The 21010-nt window shown below is 41.7% G+C and overlaps 1 protein-coding gene across 3 annotated transcripts; it reads right to left on the bottom strand.

Annotated features, from left to right (window-relative positions):
* Positions 1–5564: 5564 nt before the first annotated feature.
* LOC125972278 (POU domain class 2-associating factor 1) lies at positions 5565–16964 on the bottom strand. 3 transcript variants are annotated; one of them, XM_049725924.2, is made up of 5 exons: positions 16856–16964; positions 11228–11373; positions 7210–7249; positions 6833–7107; positions 5565–6384 (listed from the first exon to the last, which is right to left on the bottom strand). In XM_049725924.2, exons 1-5 carry the CDS (start codon positions 16869–16871, stop codon positions 5977–5979), a joined length of 885 nt encoding a protein of 294 aa, XP_049581881.1. In that variant the 5' UTR covers positions 16872–16964; the 3' UTR covers positions 5565–5976. The 3 variants fall into 3 exon arrangements, with proteins under 3 accessions (XP_049581881.1, XP_049581882.1, XP_049581883.1); XM_049725925.2 differs by having other exon boundaries at positions 6962–7107; XM_049725926.2 differs by lacking the exon at positions 16856–16964 and adding an exon at positions 13268–13434.
* Between the last annotated feature and the right edge of the window lie 4046 nt (positions 16965–21010).

Genomic DNA, 21010 nt, shown 5'->3' with positions numbered 1-21010 from the left:
CGTTCCAGCGAGAGCTGGAGATCACGGCCTGAAGAAGCCAACAGCACCACGTCATCTGCAAAAAGCCGAGACGCGATGCTGAGGTCCCCAAACCGGACCCCCTCAACGCCTCGGCGGCGCCTAGAAATTCTGTCCATAAAAATTATGAACAGAATCGGTGACAAAGGGCAGCCTTGGCGGAGTCCAACCCTCACTGGGAACGAATCCGACTTACTGCCGGAAATGCGGACCAGACTCTGGCATCGGTGATACAGGGACCGAACCGCCCTTATCAGTTGGCTCGGCACCCCGTACTCCCGAAGCACCCTCCACAGAACCTCCCGAGGGACACGGTCGAACGCCTTCTCCAAGTCCACAAAACACATGTGGACTGGTTGGGCGAACTCCCATGCACCCTCGAGGATCCTGCCGAGGGTGTAGAGCTGGTCCACTGTTCCACGGCCAGGACGAAAGCCACACTGCTCCTCCTGAATCCGGGGTTCGACCTCCCGACGGACCCTCCTCTCCAGCACCCCTGAATAGACCTTACCAGGGAGGCTGAGGAGTGTGATTCCCCTGTAATTGGAACACACCCTCCGGTCCCCCTTCTTAAAAAGGGGAACCACCACTCCAGTCTGCCAATCCAGAGGCACTGTCCCCGATGTCCACGCAACGTTGTAGAGGCGTGTCAGCCATGACAGCCCCACAACATCCAGAGCCTTTAAGAACTCCGGGCAGATCTCATCCACCCCCGGGGCCTTGCCACCGAGGAGTTTTTTAACTACCTCAGTGACTTCGACCCCAGAGATTGGAGAATCCGCCTCAGAGTCTCCAGGCCCTGCTTCCTCAATGGAAGGCGTGTAGGTAGAATTGAGGAGGTCTTTGAAGTATTCTCCCCACTGACTCACGACGTCCCGAGTCGAGGTCAGCAGCACCCCATCCCCACTGTAAACAGTGTTGACGTTGCACTGCTTCCCCCTCCTGAGACGCCGGATGGTGGACCAGAATTTCCTCGAAGCCGTCCGAAAGTCATTCTCCATGGCCTCACCGAACTCCTCCCACGCCCGGGTTTTTGCCTCAGCAACCGCCGAAGCCGCGTTCCGCTTGGCCATCCGGTACCTGTCAGCTGCCTCCGGAGTCCCGCAGGCCAAAACGGCCCGATAGGACTCCTTCTTCAGCTTGACGGCATCCCTTACCGCCGGTGTCCACCAGCGGGTTCGGGGATTGCCGCCACGACAGGCACCAACGACCTTACGGCCACAGCTCCGGTCGGCCGCCTCAACAATGGAGGCGCGGAACATGGTCCACTCAGACTCAATGTCCCCCGCCTCCCCCGGGACGTAGGAAAAGCTCTGCCGGAGGTGGGAGTTGAAGCTCTTCCTGACAGGAGATTCTGCCAGACGTTCCCAGCAGACCCTCACAGAGCGTTTGGGTCTGCCAGGTCGGACCGGCATCTTCCCCCACCATCGGAGCCAACCCACCACCAGGTGGTGATCAGTTGACAGCTCCGCCCCTCTCTTCACCCGAGTGTCCAAAACATGCGGCCGCAAATCCGATGACACGACTACAAAGTCGATCATCGAACTGCGGCCTAGGGTGTCCTGGTGCCAAGTGCACACATGGACACCCTTATGTTTGAACATGGTGTTCATTATTGAAAATCCGTGTCGAGCACAGAAGTCCAACAATAAAACACCGCTCGGGTTCAGATCAGGGGGGCCGTTCCTCCCAATCACGCCCTTCCAGGTCTCACTGTCATTGCCCACGTGAGCATTGAAGTCACCCAGTAGAACGATAGAGTCCCCAGAAGGAGCGCTCTCCAGCACTTCCTCCAGGGACCCCAAGAAGGGTGGGTACTCTGAGCTGCCGTTTGGTGCATAGACACAAACAACAGTCAGGACCCGTCCCCCCACCCGAAGGCGGAGGGAGGCTACCCTCTCGTTCACCGGGGTGAACCCCAATGTGCAGGCGCCCAGCCGGGGGGCAATAAGTATGCCCACACCTGCTCGACGCCTCTCACCGTGGGCAACTCCAGAGTGGAAGAGAGTCCAGCCCCTCTCGAGAGGGCTTGTACCGGAACCCAAACTGTGCGTGGAGGCTAGTCCGACTATATCTAGTCGGAATCTTTCTGCCTCGCACACCAGCTCGGGCTCCTTTCCAGCCAGAGAGGTGACATTCCATGTCCCAAGAGCCAGCTTCTGCAGCCGGGGATCAGACCGCCAAGGTCCCTGCCTTTGGCTGCCGCCCAGCTCACATTGCACCCGACCCCTTCGGCCCCTCCCACAGGTGGTGAGCCCATGGGAAGGGGGACCCACGTTTCCATTTCGGGCTATGCCCGGCCGGGCCCCATGGGCGAAGGCCCGGCCACCAGACGCTCGCCTTCGAGCCCCGCCTCCAGGCCTGGCTCCAGAGGGAGGCCCCGGTGACCCGCGTCCGGGCGAGGGAAAACAAAGTCCATTTATGTTTTTCATCATAAGGGGCTTGGGTGAGCCGTGCTTTGTCTGACCCCTCACCTAGGACCCGTTTGCCATGGGTGACCCTACCAGGGGCATGAAGCCCCCGACAACATGGCTCCTAGGATCATAGGGGCACGCAAACCCCTCCACCACGATAAGGTGACGACTCGCACACATTTCAATCTTAAAAGTAGTCAAAGCCGTAATTTAACAAAAGAACATCTTTATTTATTTACTTATTTACTATGTATGTATGTATGTATGTATGTATGTATGTATGTATGTATGTATGTATGTATGTATGTACGTATGTACGTACATACGTAAGTACGTATGTATTTATTTGCTTGTTTTTTGTACATTTTTAATTAACTCCTTAATTTATTTATTTAAATATATTTCATATATTTCAAATTAGGCGGCTCGGTGGGGCACTGGTTAGCATGTGCGCCTCACAGTTAGGAAGGTTAAAGTCAAAGTCCCAATGATCATCGTCACACACACATCTGGGTGTGGTGAAATTTGTCCTCTGCATTTAACCCATCCCCATGTGATTTTGATCCATCCCCTGGGGGAGAGGGGAGCAGTGAACAGCAGCGGTGCCGCGCTCGGGAATCATTTGGTGATCTAACCCCCCAATTCCAACCCTTAATGCTGAGTGCCAAGCAGGGAGGCAATAGGTCCCATTTTTATAGTCTTTGGTATGACCCGGCTGGGGTTTGAACCCACAACCTTCCAGTCTCAGGGCAGACACTCTACTACTAGGCCACTGAGCTGGTGCGGGTTCGATTCCACCTCCGGCCCTCCCTGTGTGGAGCTTGCATGTTCTGTGTCCGTGTGGGTTTTCTCCGGGCACTCCGGTTTCCTCCCACATTCCAAAAACATGCTTGGTAGTCCAATTGAGCACTCCGAATTGCCCCTAGGTGTGAGTGAGAGTGCGGATGGTTGTTCGTCTCTGTGTGCGATTGGCTGGCAACAAGTTCAGGGTGTCCCGCGTCTACTGGCCAATGACAGCTGGGATAGGCTCCAGCACACCCGCGACCCCCATGGGGACAAAGCGGTACAGAAAATGGATGGATATTTCATGTTATACTTGTAACCGTTCGATTGAGTGATAATGAGCAGAAATAACAGGCTTTGCATGGTTACTTGACTGAACAGGGCCACAAGAGAGTGGGGAAATTACATTAGATTTCATGCTTGATAGAGCTCTAAATGACAGGAAGATTCTGGATGAATTAGTACTAAATGTTGTTGCTCAAGCAATTGGTTGGATATGTCATTTCAAAGTCACTCAGTATTTTCAAAATTAACCCAGAACAAGCACCAGAGGTTTTCTTGGAGGATTTCCCTGAGGGAAAACTGACATGGTGAGAACTCCTGCAACGCATCTGTTAATCACACCTGGAAAGACTCAAGATCTTTTACATGCCATCTCTCGCTTACGTGAAGAATTTGGCGAAGACACATTTTAAAGCATCTTTCATCCTTTGTTCATTTCATTTGAGGGCAAGGCAAATGTGATTTTGTCTTGGACGCATACATATTTGAATGCTCAGTGCTTTTTTTTTTTTTTCAAACCCACCCAACTTTTTAGTAACTTTTTTTTAAGTTACTACTGTACAGAGTTGGGAAGTTTACTTTAAAAATGTATTCCGGTAGAGTTACTAGTGGAAGAAAAAAAAATAGCAATGTCCACTTTAATTTAATCCTGTTTGAAACATGAAGCATAAAGTGGACTTCTAGGGAAAGACACTATTAGAACTTTTAGGCGATGTCCCAAAGTAGCTCGAGCAAAGTCGATCCTCTTGCCTTGCTACTCTGACAGTATGAAATGATAAAATCATCCGCCCATAATCGACCACCCGTAAAGATTGCACCGCGTGACATCGTTTTTTTTTTTGTGTGGATGCAAGTCACTCAACACCATGTTTTCTGTGCATATGTCACATCACGGATGCGTTGCTTTCACATTAGAAGTTGCTTTTTTTTTTTTTTTTATTGCAATGTGAGCAAGTACATTAAAAGATTGGTTTTGGCCCAAAAAATGTTATTGGGCATGAAGCCCTGGAGTGTGAACCTAGCTTTTATTTATTTATTTATTTATTTATTTATTTATTTATTTATTTATTTATTTATTTATTTATTATCTATCTATTCTATTCGTTGATCCGCTTTTTTTTTTTTTTTAAATACTGACCAATCTTTAGTTTTGAAATCATGCCGTCTTTGATGATGCAATGTTAGTGATTGAACAAACATGGCATTTTGTAATGTGTTTAGAGGTACAAGGATTCCGCCCAATGCCAGCATCATGCTGGAATTATTTTCAAAATAAACTGCTCCCCCTTGTAAAATTGATGGCTTTGATTTTGAGACAATAACATTTCCAAACAAAAAGAGACTAACAGTCATATACATATTTGTGGAGCCCCATCTCTTGTAACAGCTTGATATTCACAAGAATATACTGTAGAAGAATATGTGGAATAGACAGAAAAACAGACCTGTTTGACGAAACGTGCACTTGTTTCTTCTGCTGTTCAAATATAATTGTAAGTTTAACAAACCTGGCTAATAGTGAATTTATTTGAATCGAACAAATTATTCATCAAAAAAGGTAGTTGCTTTTAATTAAACAAATTTTAATACATCACAAAAAAATTAAGCTGAGCTATGTTTGAGAACGTTACGAAATAGTAACTGTTACAAAGGTTTATTAAATTGTTGATGCCAGGATTAAAGCTTTTAAAACCTCCCCATGACCGTGAACAGCATGTGGATGGATGGATGGATGGATGGATGGATGGATGGATGGATGGATGGACGGACGGACGGACGGACGGACGGATGGATGGATGTTGTCTTGTGATTTATTATCAGATATGCTTGTGTCCAGTGTGATGCTCTTGTTGCAAGACAAGCCTGTATGACCAAATTTGGGGATTTAAATTGCCATCACACTTATGTAACACTTAAATAACACTCACGCTCATGCACTGCTCCTGGAATGATACATACAACAACCCAGAAGTATTTGAGTCTTGCCTAAGGAAGTGCATATGCTGACAAGTATTATAGTGTAAGAAGGTACCATGATTACTTTTGTAAACAGTCACAGATCTCTCATCACTTATCTAGCTGTTTTTTATTTTGGAAAATTGATTTAAGCGATGACTCAAACACTACACATGATTCTCAGTCCTTGTGTCAATTGAATGGGATTTATGATGACTCACTGGCATAATCCTGAGGGTGGTACAGCTATTCTAAGAGGAAGAAAAATATGTGGTGTCAAATTACACTGTATGTGTTATTTGTTTTAAATCAGAGCTACAAATACATTTCTAGAGTTTTTTTGTCCTCTATTATTACTTTATTGGTATTTACACGAAAATTGTAAGGTGTGCAAGCATGCCAGTTTTCATTAAAATTAGATGGTTTTTTTTTTTTTTAATTCTGCCCAAAAACAAACAAGCACGCAAGTCAACAACAGCACTTTTGTCATCAGTAGAGCCAAAAAGTACTCTGTTCCTAAAAATTAGGTGTCAAAACCACTAGGCAAAAAGAAGGAGTTACTATATGACACCTTGCCTCCTGAATATTCATCTTTGCCCTGATCCTCCAGAATTTTATCAAGTAGGTTCGGTGTTTCCAGTTCTTCTGCTTGATCTTCATGAATCACCTCCTCTGTTTTGGAGTTTGTCTGGTCTGAATACTCCAGTGGGTCCAATAACTGTGGCTGATGACCTTGGCTGGCCAAAGACTTGGACAACGGCATCTGTACCAGACAGGATCCTGATAGAGTTGTGGAACCTGGGGCAAACTGGACCCCTGAGATCATGGTGGAGATGGTGGTGAGGGGCTGGGCCCAGGGGATATAAGCACACCCTGAATCTGGAAGGTCCATATGAGGAAGGGCACATGATGTTGCAGCCACAGGTATGGTCTGGAACAAGAAAAACAAATCTCTAAGCAGTGATAAAGCAAGTGCGCCAATCTCCAAAACCACGTATTGAATGGACTGGATTATCTCCCGCCAAGAATATCTGGATAAAAATAAGGGTTTACCCAAAATGTTTGATCAGGGTCACTAAGGTTCAGCATTTGACATAACCACATTTTTGCAAGCATGTTCCTGATAAATTTGGGAGGTTAACTGATTACTTGCCTGAATACTCAATATCTATCTACCAATTTTCTATAACTGCTTATCCTGTTCCAAGGTGCAGAGAACCAGAGCCTATCCCATCTTATTTTAGGCAGAAACACCCCTGCCATTGCAAAATAAAAATTCCACAAAGGAAGGCCGGAGCCAAGACTCAAACTCTGAGCCAAAGCACAATGAAGCAGTTCCGTGCTGCCCATTATTTTCAATTTAAATTGAAACTACTCACCCCAACGTTAGTGAGTAATGGTGTCTGTGTGTAGGTTAGCATGGTGTAACTGGGGCACAGAGTTTGCATGTAGACATCAGCTGTCAAAGTAGGGCCAGCTGATCCGGCCAGAGGCTGAGTGGAAGTGACCTGCTGACTGTAGTCGGGTGAGGACCAAGACGTGACTGTCGGTCCATTCCTGCTGACAGGTAGTGAAGCTCTCCATTGTGTCATTTCTCCATCACATTCTAGAGACGTTGCTCGGGAGCAGCTGGCTATGTCTTGCTCAAAGATTCCTGAATTGTATGGATACATACAGTACAACATGTATGAGACAATCATGCCTGGCAACCTTCACATGCAGGTGTTTGACTGGAAGGCAGATGGCAAATGCATACCTTGTACCAATGTCGACTGGTTGTTATGTGCAATCACCTCCTAAAAAAATATAGATTGCAATAATGAGTGGAAAGCTGAAAAGAGTAAATGTAATATCATAAAATAACAACAGAATCATATTTCTGTTGCTGATCTGTCATAGACAGTATCCACATCCCATATGTAAATATTCAAAATTTTCCCTTGCACCAGATGTCACTGTATACAAAGTGGGCAGAGAAACTGAACAAATAAGTCATACGGCAGCAACCTAGCACCCATGATAAATCTTTTGAAGTCTAGAATTGAATTCATATTGGAAATCTGCTGTGGGTGGCTCTCATGCTAAGAAGAACTGCTTACAAAACGATAGATTAGAAGCAGTTTTACAAGAAAGAGACTAATACTGAATAGTTGAATAAATTATGGTTATTATATTATTATAAATTATAGTTCTCATATTAAAGTAACTTAAAAAAACGTTTGTGGAGGGGAACATTTTCATAATAAACATTTGAATATTGAACAACTGGAACTGTCTTAAGTTTTTAATTTTAAATCTTTTACACCCTTCAGAACGATCATGGTAACGTCTAAGCACAATAAATTGAGCACTTAGAACATTCTTGAAAACTGGAACATTAATATACAATGCAAAAGAAACCCATAAAAAATGAATATTCATAAAAAAGGATAAAAAAATACCCATAAAAATATTCATTTTTTATGGGTATTTTTTTATACAAACGATTTTCATTCATAATTTTAAATTACTTAAAATTCCCTTTAAATGGCAGATTACTAGTTTGCAGCAATAAAAAGATAATGTAATATTTTCCATAAGGCTCAAGTTTCATCACTTTTAACCACTAAGCTGCCAGCTGTATAATTGTGTACACACACAACTGCTAGCTGGCAATCCAGGAATTCAGAGGCAGGTAAATTGTCATCTTACATATATATATACTGTCATTCCAACTTTTATTATTATCTCTGATTAAATGCCAAATTCCTAGTTCAAAATTATGAAAGCATATTTGATGATGATGACGATGATAGAACTTTATTCATCCCACAGCGGGAAAATTCAGTTGTCACAGCAGTGCATATGAGTGCAAGAATAATACGACTGCAAGAATAAAACAAGTGCCAGAATTACAAAAAAATGGTCTCTGCTAGCAGAGACGAAACACATTCATTTTATCAGGTGGCATGCACTGGTTGAAATAAGTTACACTTCTACAGGATGTTTTTATCTTAATGTTAAGTGTCTTATAGTGTTCCAAATATGTTTACGCTGAAGATTTTGGAAACAATTGTCACTGGTCTCTCTTAAGCATTTGCCAACAGTTGTCTTATCAATGGGTACATTCAGAACTATCTGAGTGTGTGCGTGTTGTCTGTGTGTGGGTGCAATAAAAAGCAAGTGGGATGGATCTTTGGCAGGGCTTCAGGTTATTTTGCATAGGGCACTGTGCCCTGTCCCGGAGCCATACAGCGAATGGCTCTAACTGTCATGGAAAAACACCTGCATTATATAAGGACAAAATCCCCCCTGTGTTCAGGAAAACACTCTGGCTCACTGCAGGGCTTTTCTTGAAGCTCTCGTGAATAGCATCTATGATTTGGGTCAAATGTCTTTTTTTTCAGGCCACAAACATTTTGTTTTAAATCTGCGCGCTGGGCCCCAAGCATCTGAAAACGACGGGGAAAAACCCCAATGTTGTCCATTATCTTTTCTAGACAGTTTGAGAAACTTCAACCCAAGTGTGCATTAATTAAATTCAACTGAACGATCATTATTTAGAACAGGAATCATCAACATTTTTAAAATGGAGATCTACCTCTTTGCTACTGATTAAGTGTTAACATTTTCTGCAACATTCCTAGAAAAATCATATCACTGGCGACCTATTTCCACAACAGGCCCATTGCTACTCACGGGTTACACCATATTGGTGACCCCCTTAGAAGAATGTTTAATCTGCGAAAATGGTTTCCAGAAATTCAAGTCAAGTCAAGTCAAGTCAAGTCAAGTCAAGTTTATATAGCCCTAAATCACAAGCAGTCTCAAAGGGCTTCACATATACAAAACAAATTGACAATTGTTCTCAAAGCATCCCCTGATCTTAAGCTCCCAAATAAACATTAAAGGAGCCATTTATATGCTATTTGTAAGCTTTTCACACTTACACAATATTTGTAGGCATCTATTGGTAACTATACCATAACAATTTTTTAGATTTTTGGTGGCTATTTTTCCAGAAGATGCCTGGTTCATTAAAACCCCCACTACACTGTAAACACAAGTAGGACATCTCAAACTTACAATGAATACAACTCATTCAATGCACCTAATAGCAATGCTGTGAGCACATTTCGAGCGATTTGTGGAAATATTTTACGTATAATTTCTTTGACACACCAAAATCAGAACAGAACATGTGAACTCATATTGCAGAGACAGCTGCTCGAAGAAAAGGCTTGTGTTATTCTGCAGGTCCATCACTGTATGGAGATGGTTCCTCACTTCGTGACATCACAACGTGACAACCCGGCCCTTTTTGTTGGATTTGGCAGAACTGTTGATTGCCAGGGGTGTAAAATCTACACCTAGAATTTAGAAACTCTGTCACAGTTTGGTGTCAGTCACAGTGTTTCTAATAAACCAGCAAATACACAACCCAACTCTTGAGAGCTAGTTTACCTGCAGCTCCGTTGAACAGAAGCAGCTGTGGCTAAAGTTGTGCCAGGGTTTTGACCTGAATATGACACCTCTGCTTGCTTTGAGGGGAGGAAGGAGCAGGAGATGGGTGAAATTTTGGTGAGGAATTAGCATTAAAAAAAATATCAAAAAGTTGGTTTAACATGATGTGGCTCCTTTTAAAAGATCTTGCTGTCACTAGCATAAAGCATTATACTTCAGCTGCAAAAATTTGAAAGACACTTTTTGTCATTGGGTTGCTTCCTTTCAAGAGTCTATTTTCATATAAAAGCTGAATAAAAATTCTGCATTTTCAAAGAGAATAACACACACTTGACGATGTTGAAGTATTCCTATGACAGTATTATTTTTTGTGTGTGTTTTTTGTAACCACTTGTTAAAGTAAAGACAAAATTTATAGGACAAAAGTGCGAAAAGGCATTTATGCTTTGAAGCAAATAAACAAGAGAGGCACTACTACTCCTCTGGAGTTGGATGTAAAAATTCATTCATTCATTCAAGGCTTCTCCTCACAAGGGTTGCAGGCGTGCTGGAGCCTATCCCAGGTGACTTTGGGCAGCAGGCGGAATGCAGCCTGAACTGGTTGCCACCCAATCGTAGGGAGAATGGAGAGAGGAACCCATAAGCAAGGTTCCTTCATCCCATTTCACATTTCGGCAAGTTCTGTATTTGTTCAGTACATACAGAAAGCTATGATGATGAAACTATGACTTTGTACATGCCAAAAAAACAAATCAATCAATATTTAAGACAAGCTCATTGTTGTTAGGTTGTTATTGTTTTTTCGCAAATCTCTCTTTTTTTGGGGGGGATTATTAAAATTACTTTTATATTTTTTAAAGACTAGGAAATCACCCTCATTACTGGTTTACTGGTATCTGCAATCTGAGTCAAATCGAGAATTTGATGAGTTGGTTATGATGAATTTGTTGAAGTTAAACACAGTTTTTTCTAATTTTCCTGATCACTGGCTTACAACTCATTGCAGTTGTAAGCCAGCTAAGATAATAAGAAGACCCAAGAGGAGATTTATGGACGTGAAGAAGGAAGACTTGCAAATAGCTGCTGTTAAAGCTAAAGATGGCGAGAACTGGGAAGGCATGGAAGAGGATGATTTATTGTTCCGACCCGTGAGTAAGGTGAAGCCAAAAGGGAGAAGACTACACTTGTCTAAAATTTTGGTGACCTTATTTTGCCCTCTTTAGAGCTCAGAATGATACTATGCACTTTCACAGAAATGTCAAACACTCTCACACAAATACAACTAGCTAATTATTAATCAATAGCTTTCAAACTGTTTCACTTGAACTGACTTGGGTCATGTTAGGTGCAATATGATGTGAAGTTGTCTTGGTGCTTGGCCACTCTGCACTTCTTTTTCTTCGCAGCAGCTCTTTAACTGGATCTTTGACTCGAACACCCTGGTATGGCCTGGACCTGCTCAGAGCAGCAGGATGGGCTAGAAATGACAGAAAAAGAACCATGAATACAACTTAATTTCCATTGTGTGGAGAAACAAGCTCTGGGCACATTTATAATACACTTGCTGGACTATGAGACCTGATGGAAGGAGTAGTTTATCAGCAATTGCAAACAGTGTGATCTGTTAGACAACAATTACAAATTAAACACAAAGTATTGTGACATAAACTCCTCTGTTCCTGCAAATCAAATTGAGCATTTACATGTTGGATAAGTCCAGATTTGTTTGTTTTGATAGTGCCACAATAGAGACCGTGATACAGTCCTTTAGAACAATGATTGTCAACCGGTGGTCCGCGGCTCTCTAGTGGTCTGTGGCGATATTGCAGGCCCATCCATCCATTTTCTGAACCGCTTAGTCCCCACGGGGGTCGCGGGCGTGCTGGAGCCTATCCCAGCCGTCATCGGGCAGTAGGCGGGGGACACCCTGAACCGGTTGCCAGCCAATCGCAGGGCACACAGAGACAAACAACCATTCGCACTCGCACTCACACCTAGGGACAATTTGGAGTGATCAATCGGCCTACCAAGCATGTTTTTGGGATGTGGGAGGAAACCGGAGTGCCCGGAGAAAACCCACGCTGGCTCGGGGAGAACATGCAAACTCCGCACAGGGAGGGCCGGAGGTGGAATCGAACCCGCACCCTCCTAACTGTGAGGCGGACGTGCTACCCAGTGCGCCACCGAGCCCCGATATTGCAGGTGGTCCGCGAAATTGGAAATGGAAAATTATAAAAAAAAATATTTATTTATTTATTTATTTATTTATTTATTTAAACTTGATTTGTTTACCAGCTAATTTTGTGAATCATTTACCCATCCAAATGATGTCAAATGTAGCTGAGATTCCCAATATAGACATACAGATCCAAATAAATAGCCTGTATATGTCTATCTTCCTTTGGTGCAAAATAAAATAATATTCTGCCAAAGCAGTGGTCCCCGAGTTGCTTCTTGGCTATAATGATGGTCCTCTGGACAAAACCAGATGAAAACCCCTGCTTTAGAAGTAGAAACAAAACAGGAAGTGGTGCGACACACTCAAAGCAAAACACACTGATACATATGTCCCTTGCTGACAAAGTACATTTTGATTGTGGTTAAAATCTTTATACATATGTTAGACATGTTATAATGTCTAAAAAGTGAGATGCATGAAGTCCATCTGTGATCCAAATCCTGACCCCAGGGTCAGGGGTGAACCAAAGACAATATCAGTTGACATGCCAGAGGCATTAAATTGCAACAGACAAGTCAATCTCAGGGCACAAAGAGAGACAGCCCTTTGTATTGGTCAGTGTCAAGTCTTGAATTAACCTGACATGCATGATTTTGGAATGGGGGAGAAAATTGGAGTTTCCTACATCAGGACGTTGAGAACAGGAAGACATCACAGAGAAAGGTCAGAACTAATCTACCCAAAAACTTTGACTGCGAGGCAGACCTTTAGCATTATGCATTTATTTTCTCCCCTGATGCTTATTTTCTACACCGGGAAAATCTCTCAGCTAATTTATGAAAGGTGAAATGTGGTGAACACTCGCAGCTGATCATGTCATTTTCATGGAATAATGAATGGGCCGTTTCAAATAAAGAATTCCGCAGCGAAAGGATCACTCCCTCACCATTGTCTAGTGTGCAGTACTAAATATGGCCTGTGGAGGGGAACAACTTTCAGTTTGTGGTTCGCAATGTCAAACTTAACTCGTAAAAGCTTGATGACCTTGATTTTGACTCTGACAGACTGTGAAGGTGGTGGCCAACAGTAAAAACAGAAAAAAGTCAACTTCCACATTCCCACGACTCCACAATTTTCTGCTTAATTTCAATCACAAAAGAGAAAACACATTGTTGCATAAATATTGCTTTACCTTTATGAGGAATTGCAGTAACTGCACCAGTACTTAACTTCACCTGATGACTGAAAGGTCACGCACACAGTGTCACAAGCTCAGTAGAAAACAGACTAACTGCTTGATATATGCAGACATTAGTTAAGACCAAGAGCTCCTCTTTCATGATTGGTGTAAATCCTGCATGGAGATAAGTTAGGCCTCATGTTGGTACTTATGCAGGCTCTGCAAGTGGCAGGGCTACGCCGTCGTGGGAGTGGTCATAGCTGGCTTCAACCATGGCCAATCAAAGCCTCTCATTTCATATACTTTAAAAGTGGTCTGTTGGTCATGCACAAGATCGTAAAATGGTGCACGTTTGTAGATGACACCACCCTCTTTAGGTTTATGTAAGACTGTGAGTTTGCCTACAATATGGAGGTGGACCAGCTGGTGTCCTGGTGTAACTTCAACAACCACAACCTGAGGGTTTTTATCCCAAATTAGGAAGGCCACTGCCCTATCATGCCTATATTCACTCACAGGCTTTTTCATCTCCATAATGGACTTCTTCCACTTTCTGGACACCACAATCACCAAGGGCTGACCCAAGTGGGAGCTGACCATCAGACTCTGCATCAAGAAGGCCCAGCAGAGGATGTTCTCATCTGAGTAAGCTGACAACCATGACATCGGTGGAGTTCTACACCGCCCTCACTGAGTTCATCCTTACCTTCTCCATCACCTTATGGCATGGGCCACCATGTCCAGTTCTCAAAGGCTGTTATCCACAATATCAAACAAAGCTCATCAGCAATTTCTGTACATAAATGATAACAATCCCAATCATTTCAATCAGGTGTGTTGAGGGTGGGACACATCTAAATCACTTTAAACACAGTATCGCACAAAAGTGAGTACACCGCTCTCATTTCTGCAATGTTTTAATTATATCTTGTCATGGGACAACACTGAAGAAATGACACTTTGAGACAATGTTAAGTAGTCACTGTAGAGCTTGGATAGCAAAGTAAATGTATTTTTACTTCAAAGTAACTCAAAATAAAACAATGAATGTGTAAAAAGCTGGCAACAAAAGTGAGTACACCCCAACTGAAAATGTCAAAATTGGACCCAAATGTCAATATTTTGTGTGGCCACCATTATTTTCCAGCACCGCCGTAACCCTTTTAGGCATGGAGTTCACCAGAGCTTCACAGGTTGCTACTGGAATCCTCTTCCACTTTTCCATGATGACATCATGGAGCTGGTGGATGTTTGAGACCTTGCGCTCCTCCACCTTCCGTTTGAGGATACCCCACTGATGTTCAATAGGGTTTAGGTCTGGGGACATGCTTGGCAAGTCCATCACCTTCACTCTCAGCTTCTTTAGGAAGACAGTGGTCGTCTTGGAGGTGTGTTTGGGGTCGTTATCGTGTTGGAATACTGCTCTGCGGACCACTTTATGGAGGGAGGGGATAGTCCGGTTGATATGCGGTGAGGTTGAGCTTCATGCAGGCGTTGAGGGTCTCATCAGTCATAATAGCCCGATCGTGAACGGTTCTTGCTGACAGAGGCATGTCTTTTATCCGTTTGAGTATCTTTTCTTTATCCGTGAAGTCGTCAAAAAGTTCATTAGCCAGACACAGTCACCAAAAGAGCCTATATCTGGCTCGTGAGCCATAGGTTCCCGACCCCTGGTCTGTAGGATCCATTCCATTCAAAACCAATCGGTCTCTAGGACCTGGGGACTTCATGTCAGATTACAGCTGACCCTACTCACCCTGGACTAAACTTGTTGGACCTTTTCCCCTTAGGCATGAGGCTGCAGTTCATCCAGACCACAACCTCCCAACACTTACCTCCCCTTGGCTACCAGACTCCTACTCATGAACACTAAATAAAACAGCACTTAAAATTTCACACCTACCATCTGTCTATTGGACTATTGTTATCTACTATCTATTGTTAACTAAGCTACTATACCACAACATGTTCTTATTACTCTGTTTACTTTGCTGTTACTGTACGTCATCTACCTTTCACCTCTAGGTTTTTTTTTGCAGCACAGTGACAAGGGTAAAAGGGCAAGTGTCTGTTGTGCCATTGGCTCTGTACATCCACATAATCTCTATTGTAAAGGTGAGGTGGCACATGGCTGTGTTTTCTCTTTGTTCTTATCTGTAGCTGATAGGTGTCTGATAACATTGTACGTGTCACTAAAAGTTCAGGTGCAAACTTATGAGAGCTTCAGAATTGTTGTTAGGAAAGTATTCATATGCATCGGTTCAATGGAATCATTAAAGGATTTCACATTATTTAAACAAATGAATGTTTTTTCAGGATGACTCACATTGTCAGGGTTCACTTGGGGCACTGTGGGTTCAATTACTACTCAGTGACAGTGTGAATGGTTGTCTGTCTTTATATGAACTCTGTGACTGACTGTTAGGTTAAAGTCTGGCTCATACCAGACAGCAGCTGGGACAGTTAATTCCCTGTAACCATAAACAGAATAAACTGATTACAAAGCAGATGGGGAAAAAAAGTCTTTGTAATTATTTTACGCTAACATTGGTCTAGTGAGCACGACAAGAGAAGGTTATGCGTAATATTTTGGACTTTTTAGACGTGTTTGTCCAAAATAAAGGGTTCTGAATTACATGGTGAACTCTAAATGCACACCATTGCATGACTGATAACATCTGCAGTGAGTGAATGGAATGTCCTGTGAACTTGATATTGGCCCATCTCACATTAACAGATTCATAACAGTGATATATTACAGTGCGTGAGGTATTTGGAAATGAAGTGTCAAAAGGTTGCCCATAAAATACTTTATAAATTCAGTGTCGTAGTACAGTTCAGCTTAATCAATGTTAATACCTTTAAATGTAAATACTTTAATAGAACAATTTACTCCTAATTCTGTGAACACATGAATACAGAATCCACACAGACAATATACGTATATACATGGACTTGCTTGAGTCAAAAGAGGAAGTGCCACAGGTGTACAGTAATTTACAAAGATGGAGGTCTACTGTCTTTTTGCATATCAAGATTATAATTCAATTTTAATGTGAAGCCATTTTTCAAAGGATCAGTATTTGCAAAGAGTCCCACAAATGTTACAAAGTATAAAACAGTATTTATGTAAAAGTGACTGCAGCAGTTAACAGTGCTAAAAACTTGTTTGAAAATATAAAACAGAGATGTACGATAAAAGTAAAATAAAAAGGGGATTTTGACAAAGAAAGGTGAAATTCACAATCCTGATATTGCAAAGTTGTCATGTGCAAATATGATACGCTATTATATTTTGTAACACAGGAACGTGTTATCCCTGAATATAAGACTCACCAGCTAAAATTCAGGGAAGCCTGGACTATAAGCAGCAGGTGTTTTAATGTTTAATTTCCATATGTAAGAGAATATGCATAAATCATACTATACCATAAAAACCATCCATAGTAAAGAATCCATAGTAAACCGCACAGTGGCTTGTGCAAAAAGTAGCGGTTTATAGCCCAGAAAATACGGTATATAAAACAGATACAATTCATTTATCAAAAGTAATAAAACAATACATATCACATTACAAAGCGCACAAAATTTCATACTCACATTTGTCTAAGTGCATATTGCTGACGTTGATAGTCGAACATTGCAAATCAAAGAGGAGTGCGGACACTTTTTAACAGGCCAACAATTCCCCTGGGATGTTGCAGCTTCTCGTCACGTGTTGTCTTTTTGCCCTGATGGCAGTATGGCCAACCAACACTGTTTTTTTTTTTTCCAGAGTTATGAATAATTTCAAGATACAATCAATGAAACACAAACACCAGGAAATTTTATTGCATGTACAAATTTTGAATGAGTGCACCAAATCTCTCAATATTCCATTGCTAATATGCCGACTCCACACGTTTGGTGAGATACAGTAGATACAGTGCTTTGTTTCAAAAATCTTTTTAGAAATGAATATAAGACTGATTCACATAAGCACCGCAGCATAGTTCATCCTTTTAATGTACTGAAGGGTTGTATAGGGCTGTTCGATTCTGAAAAAAAAAATAATAATAATCACAATTATTTTGGTCATCATTGACATCACAAATATTTAAAAAATCATTTATTTTTAGTACAAAATAAGATAATGTAGAAAGAATATTGAAAAATGAAATATTAAGACAAATACATTTCTTAGGAAAATTATAGTTATCTAATTATAAAATTAATTATTCTGAAATGAAAAAAAAGATGCAGATTAATAAATTTAAGTAGTTTCCTTATATAAATAAACACTGCATTGAATATTAATGCATATTAATCATTATTTGATAACGATTACGTCAATTTTGTAATTGTATCATTGACTTTCAATTAACTGCACAGCCTTAGTGTAGACTGTTGAATTTCTATCAGAGTTTATGGCAGCTGTTTGTTTTAGTTATTGTTATAACCACACTTACATACAGTCAGTGTTGGGAAAGTTCATTTTCTACATGAACCACTTCAAAGTTTAGTTCACAACTTTTGAAATGAACTAGTTCAATTCATAGTTCATAATTAAATTTTGATGAATTAAGTTTAGCGTTCTAAAACTGTATGCTATCACCCCACAATCTCAAATACAAGCGAAATTGCTTAAAGTGTCTTTTTCTTCAATGAAGTGAAACAAAAAAATTACTGTGGACCAGAATGTGCAAACATAAACAATCTTCTGTAGGTGCCAGACTGAGGTAGGAAACAAAGGATGTACAGAAATATTTAAAGTAACATATTTGCTTTAACTCACCGTAATTTCCGGACTATAAACCGCGACTTTTTTCCAAAATTTTGAACCCTGCGGCTTATAGTCAGGTGCGGCTTATATAAGATTTTTTTTGTGATTTTTGTGATGACTTGATCAATTTTATACACTCGTAAAAAGGCTGTGGACCACTGTTGTGCGGTATCTTGAAGAAAAAAAAAATACTATTTTGAAACACTATTATGGCTGCTGCTTATTCTGGCTGTGTTGCTTGTGACTATTATGAGCTTTAGTAGGAATGCACGCTAGGTGACCTGCGTCAAAGGGCTCTAAACCCTTTCTCTTAGAGATTACACAAAGCAGTGGTGCTGTTTGGACCATCTGCATTGTATTAAAACCCAATCAATCAGCATTTAAATTCAATTCTTCTGACATTTTGCTCACCAAAAACAAGTTGTAATGAATGTGAACTTTTAATGCATTTTATTCAGAAAGTTACTTTGAACCCTGAGGCTTAAATGGCGGCGAGGCGTATTTATGGATTTTTACGGCTTTCTGTGTACTGTCTTTCTTTGTAAAAAACTCATGTGCACGTGCGGCTTATAGTCCGGTGTGGCTTATGTAAGAAAAAAACTAAAATATCCCTGAATTTTAGCTGGTGCGCCTTATAGTCCGGTGCGGTTTACAGTCCGGAAATTACGGCACTTTTAATTAATGGGGAATGTATTATTTCTTAACTTGCTTGTTCAAAAAACTAGAAAACATTTATAATTTGTAAAATAAAAGTGCAAAGAATGCAAAGCCTAAATAAATTACTAAAACACAAAAGACAATCTCATTAATTTGTTGTTCAACGCCATTGAGAGCTCGATAACTTCTCCTCAAATTTCTGAAGGCTCTCAAAGGATGACACCTTATCGTTTCCGTTTGACAAGAAAGGGCGAGTCGCATTTTAATGACGCTCAAGCCGTGCGACTGTTTGTGGCCGGGGTTGCCAAATCCCTGTTCTCCTGTTTAATTAAACCTTGTTTAGTGTGTGTTTAGCAGGTTTTATTTTGAAATCTGAGAAGATCAAACCTGGCATTCTTGAATGAAAATGAACTGCCCTTCAAAACTGTTCATTGTTTGTTCACAAAGCAAAAATGCGATACGTTCAGTTCGCATTCGTCCAAATTATGAATCTTCGTTCATTGAACACGTTCAGGTACAACACTGCATGCAGTACATCTTTTTGATTGGAAGCTTCCTTAATGGTGATGTGAATATTTCAAGAACTATCCACAATTCAATCACCGTGTCCATGTGTTGGCTCCAACAGTGTTGCTACTTCACGCTGGAATCACTGCAGCCTCTTCCTGGGCCAAAGTATATGTAAATGCCTTTATATCAGAATTTCAATTATATAGGAACACTTTGGGTAAAGTCCTAAAAGAAAAGTCAAAAGAATGAAAATGAACTACCTTTCAAAACTGTTCATAAAGTCCTAAAAGAAAAGTCATAAAGGTATGCTTGGATGAGTTGGGTACAGAAGAATTTGAGTGGCTCACAGAGTCAACGCCTGAACTCAACATGACTGAACATCTCTGGAATGAGGCGGAAAAAAAATACGTAGTATGTTTCCATGAGGCAACAGACAACAATTAAAGTTCCTGTGGATGGTAAGTTGTAAATTGTGGCGGTATGTAGAGCTTGATCATGGAGTAGTTGTACTTTTGCACTGATGGGAAGAAATGTGACGATGTGGTTGACATAAGTTTAGGCTTGTTCCGAGCGATATTTTGAAATGAATGTTTTGCTTGATGTGCAAATGGAGAGGGGCCAATTTGAGATAGAGCCCTCCAGCGTGATATCTCACTTAAATTGTTAACAGTGTCGGCATGTTCGAGCATGTCAATAATTACTGGATTTGTATGTGTAGCATGGAAAGCTAAATTTAAAATTTTCAGCAGAGTTCAGGAGGAATCATTAATTAGATCATAGTTTGTACCTATATGGTGGGTGTCTCACCTTCATGATTTCTGCGCAAGCTGAGTCATTTCAGTTCTCACTCAGGGACGATCTGAATGTAAGAGTGGATAATTTTCCGTCTCTACCAGTCGATAGTGAAGAACTTCTCAAATTCAGCTAAGACTTTCTTGATGGATTCCCAAAATGTGAACTGGTTGACCCTCTCTTGTCTGTTGCAGTTTTCCATTAACACAGTGTCTAATTCCTCAGGCCTCATTTGCTTGCTTTAACGTATGTCACCTAAATAATAGCAGAATTATAGAAATATGGTGGCGGCTCGGTGGCGCACTGGGTAGCACGTCCGCCTCACAGTTAGGAGGGTGCGGGTTCGATTCCACCTCCGGCCCTCCCTGTGTGGAGTTTGCATGTTCTCCCCGGGCCCGCGTGGGTTTTCTCCGGGCACTCCGGTTTCCTCCCACATTCCAAAAACATGCTTGGTAGGCCGATTGAAGACTCCAAATTGTCCCTAGGTGTGAGTGCGATTGGTTGTCTGTCTCTGTGTGCCCTGCGATTGGCTGGCAACCAGTTCAGGGTGTCCCCCGCCTACTGCCCGATGACGGCTGGGATAGGCTCCAGCACGCCCGTGACCCCTGTGGGGACTAAGCGGTTCAGAAAATGGATGGATGGATAGAAATATGTGTTACGAAGCTTTATAATTCAAGAGTTACCGGGTGTTCTCATTTCCCATGTGCACAAAATGATCTTAGCATGATTTTAGATTTAGACAAAATGCCATGGCCTCAATCAGCATATTTTCTTATGCTCAGTTTTATGTGTAGGTTTCTGTGTAAGTCCTGCCTTCCTGCAGTTACTGACTATTATTTATGCAATCACTGGGCAGTGTAGTCATTCATTGAATGGATTGATTATAAATAAAGATTACACTCTTACAAGTTTACGTGCTGGCAGGAGTAAATACGCAAAGGGCAAGTTAAAACATTTTAAATGCAGATAGATAAAATACTGGGGGAAAAGTAAGATAAGATTTATATCGGACACTTCTTTCATCTTTATCTTGA

This window comes from Syngnathus scovelli, chromosome 7, assembly GCF_024217435.2.
Source record: "Syngnathus scovelli strain Florida chromosome 7, RoL_Ssco_1.2, whole genome shotgun sequence".
Classification (NCBI taxonomy): domain Eukaryota; kingdom Metazoa; phylum Chordata; class Actinopteri; order Syngnathiformes; family Syngnathidae; genus Syngnathus; species Syngnathus scovelli.
The sequence above is the reverse complement of the archived record's forward strand: the minus strand, read 5'-3'. Positions and strand labels throughout refer to the sequence as shown.

Excerpts from the sequence above, each read along its gene's own strand:
- LOC125972278 (XM_049725924.2), bottom strand. Across the intron at positions 7,250-11,227 it reads TTGCACCTAACATGACCCAA|GAGGTGATTGCACATAACAA; the intron begins GTCAGTTCAAGT and ends ATATTTTTTTAG. Across the intron at positions 7,108-7,209 it reads CCAGTCGACATTGGTACAAG|GAATCTTTGAGCAAGACATA; the intron begins GTATGCATTTGC and ends CATACAATTCAG.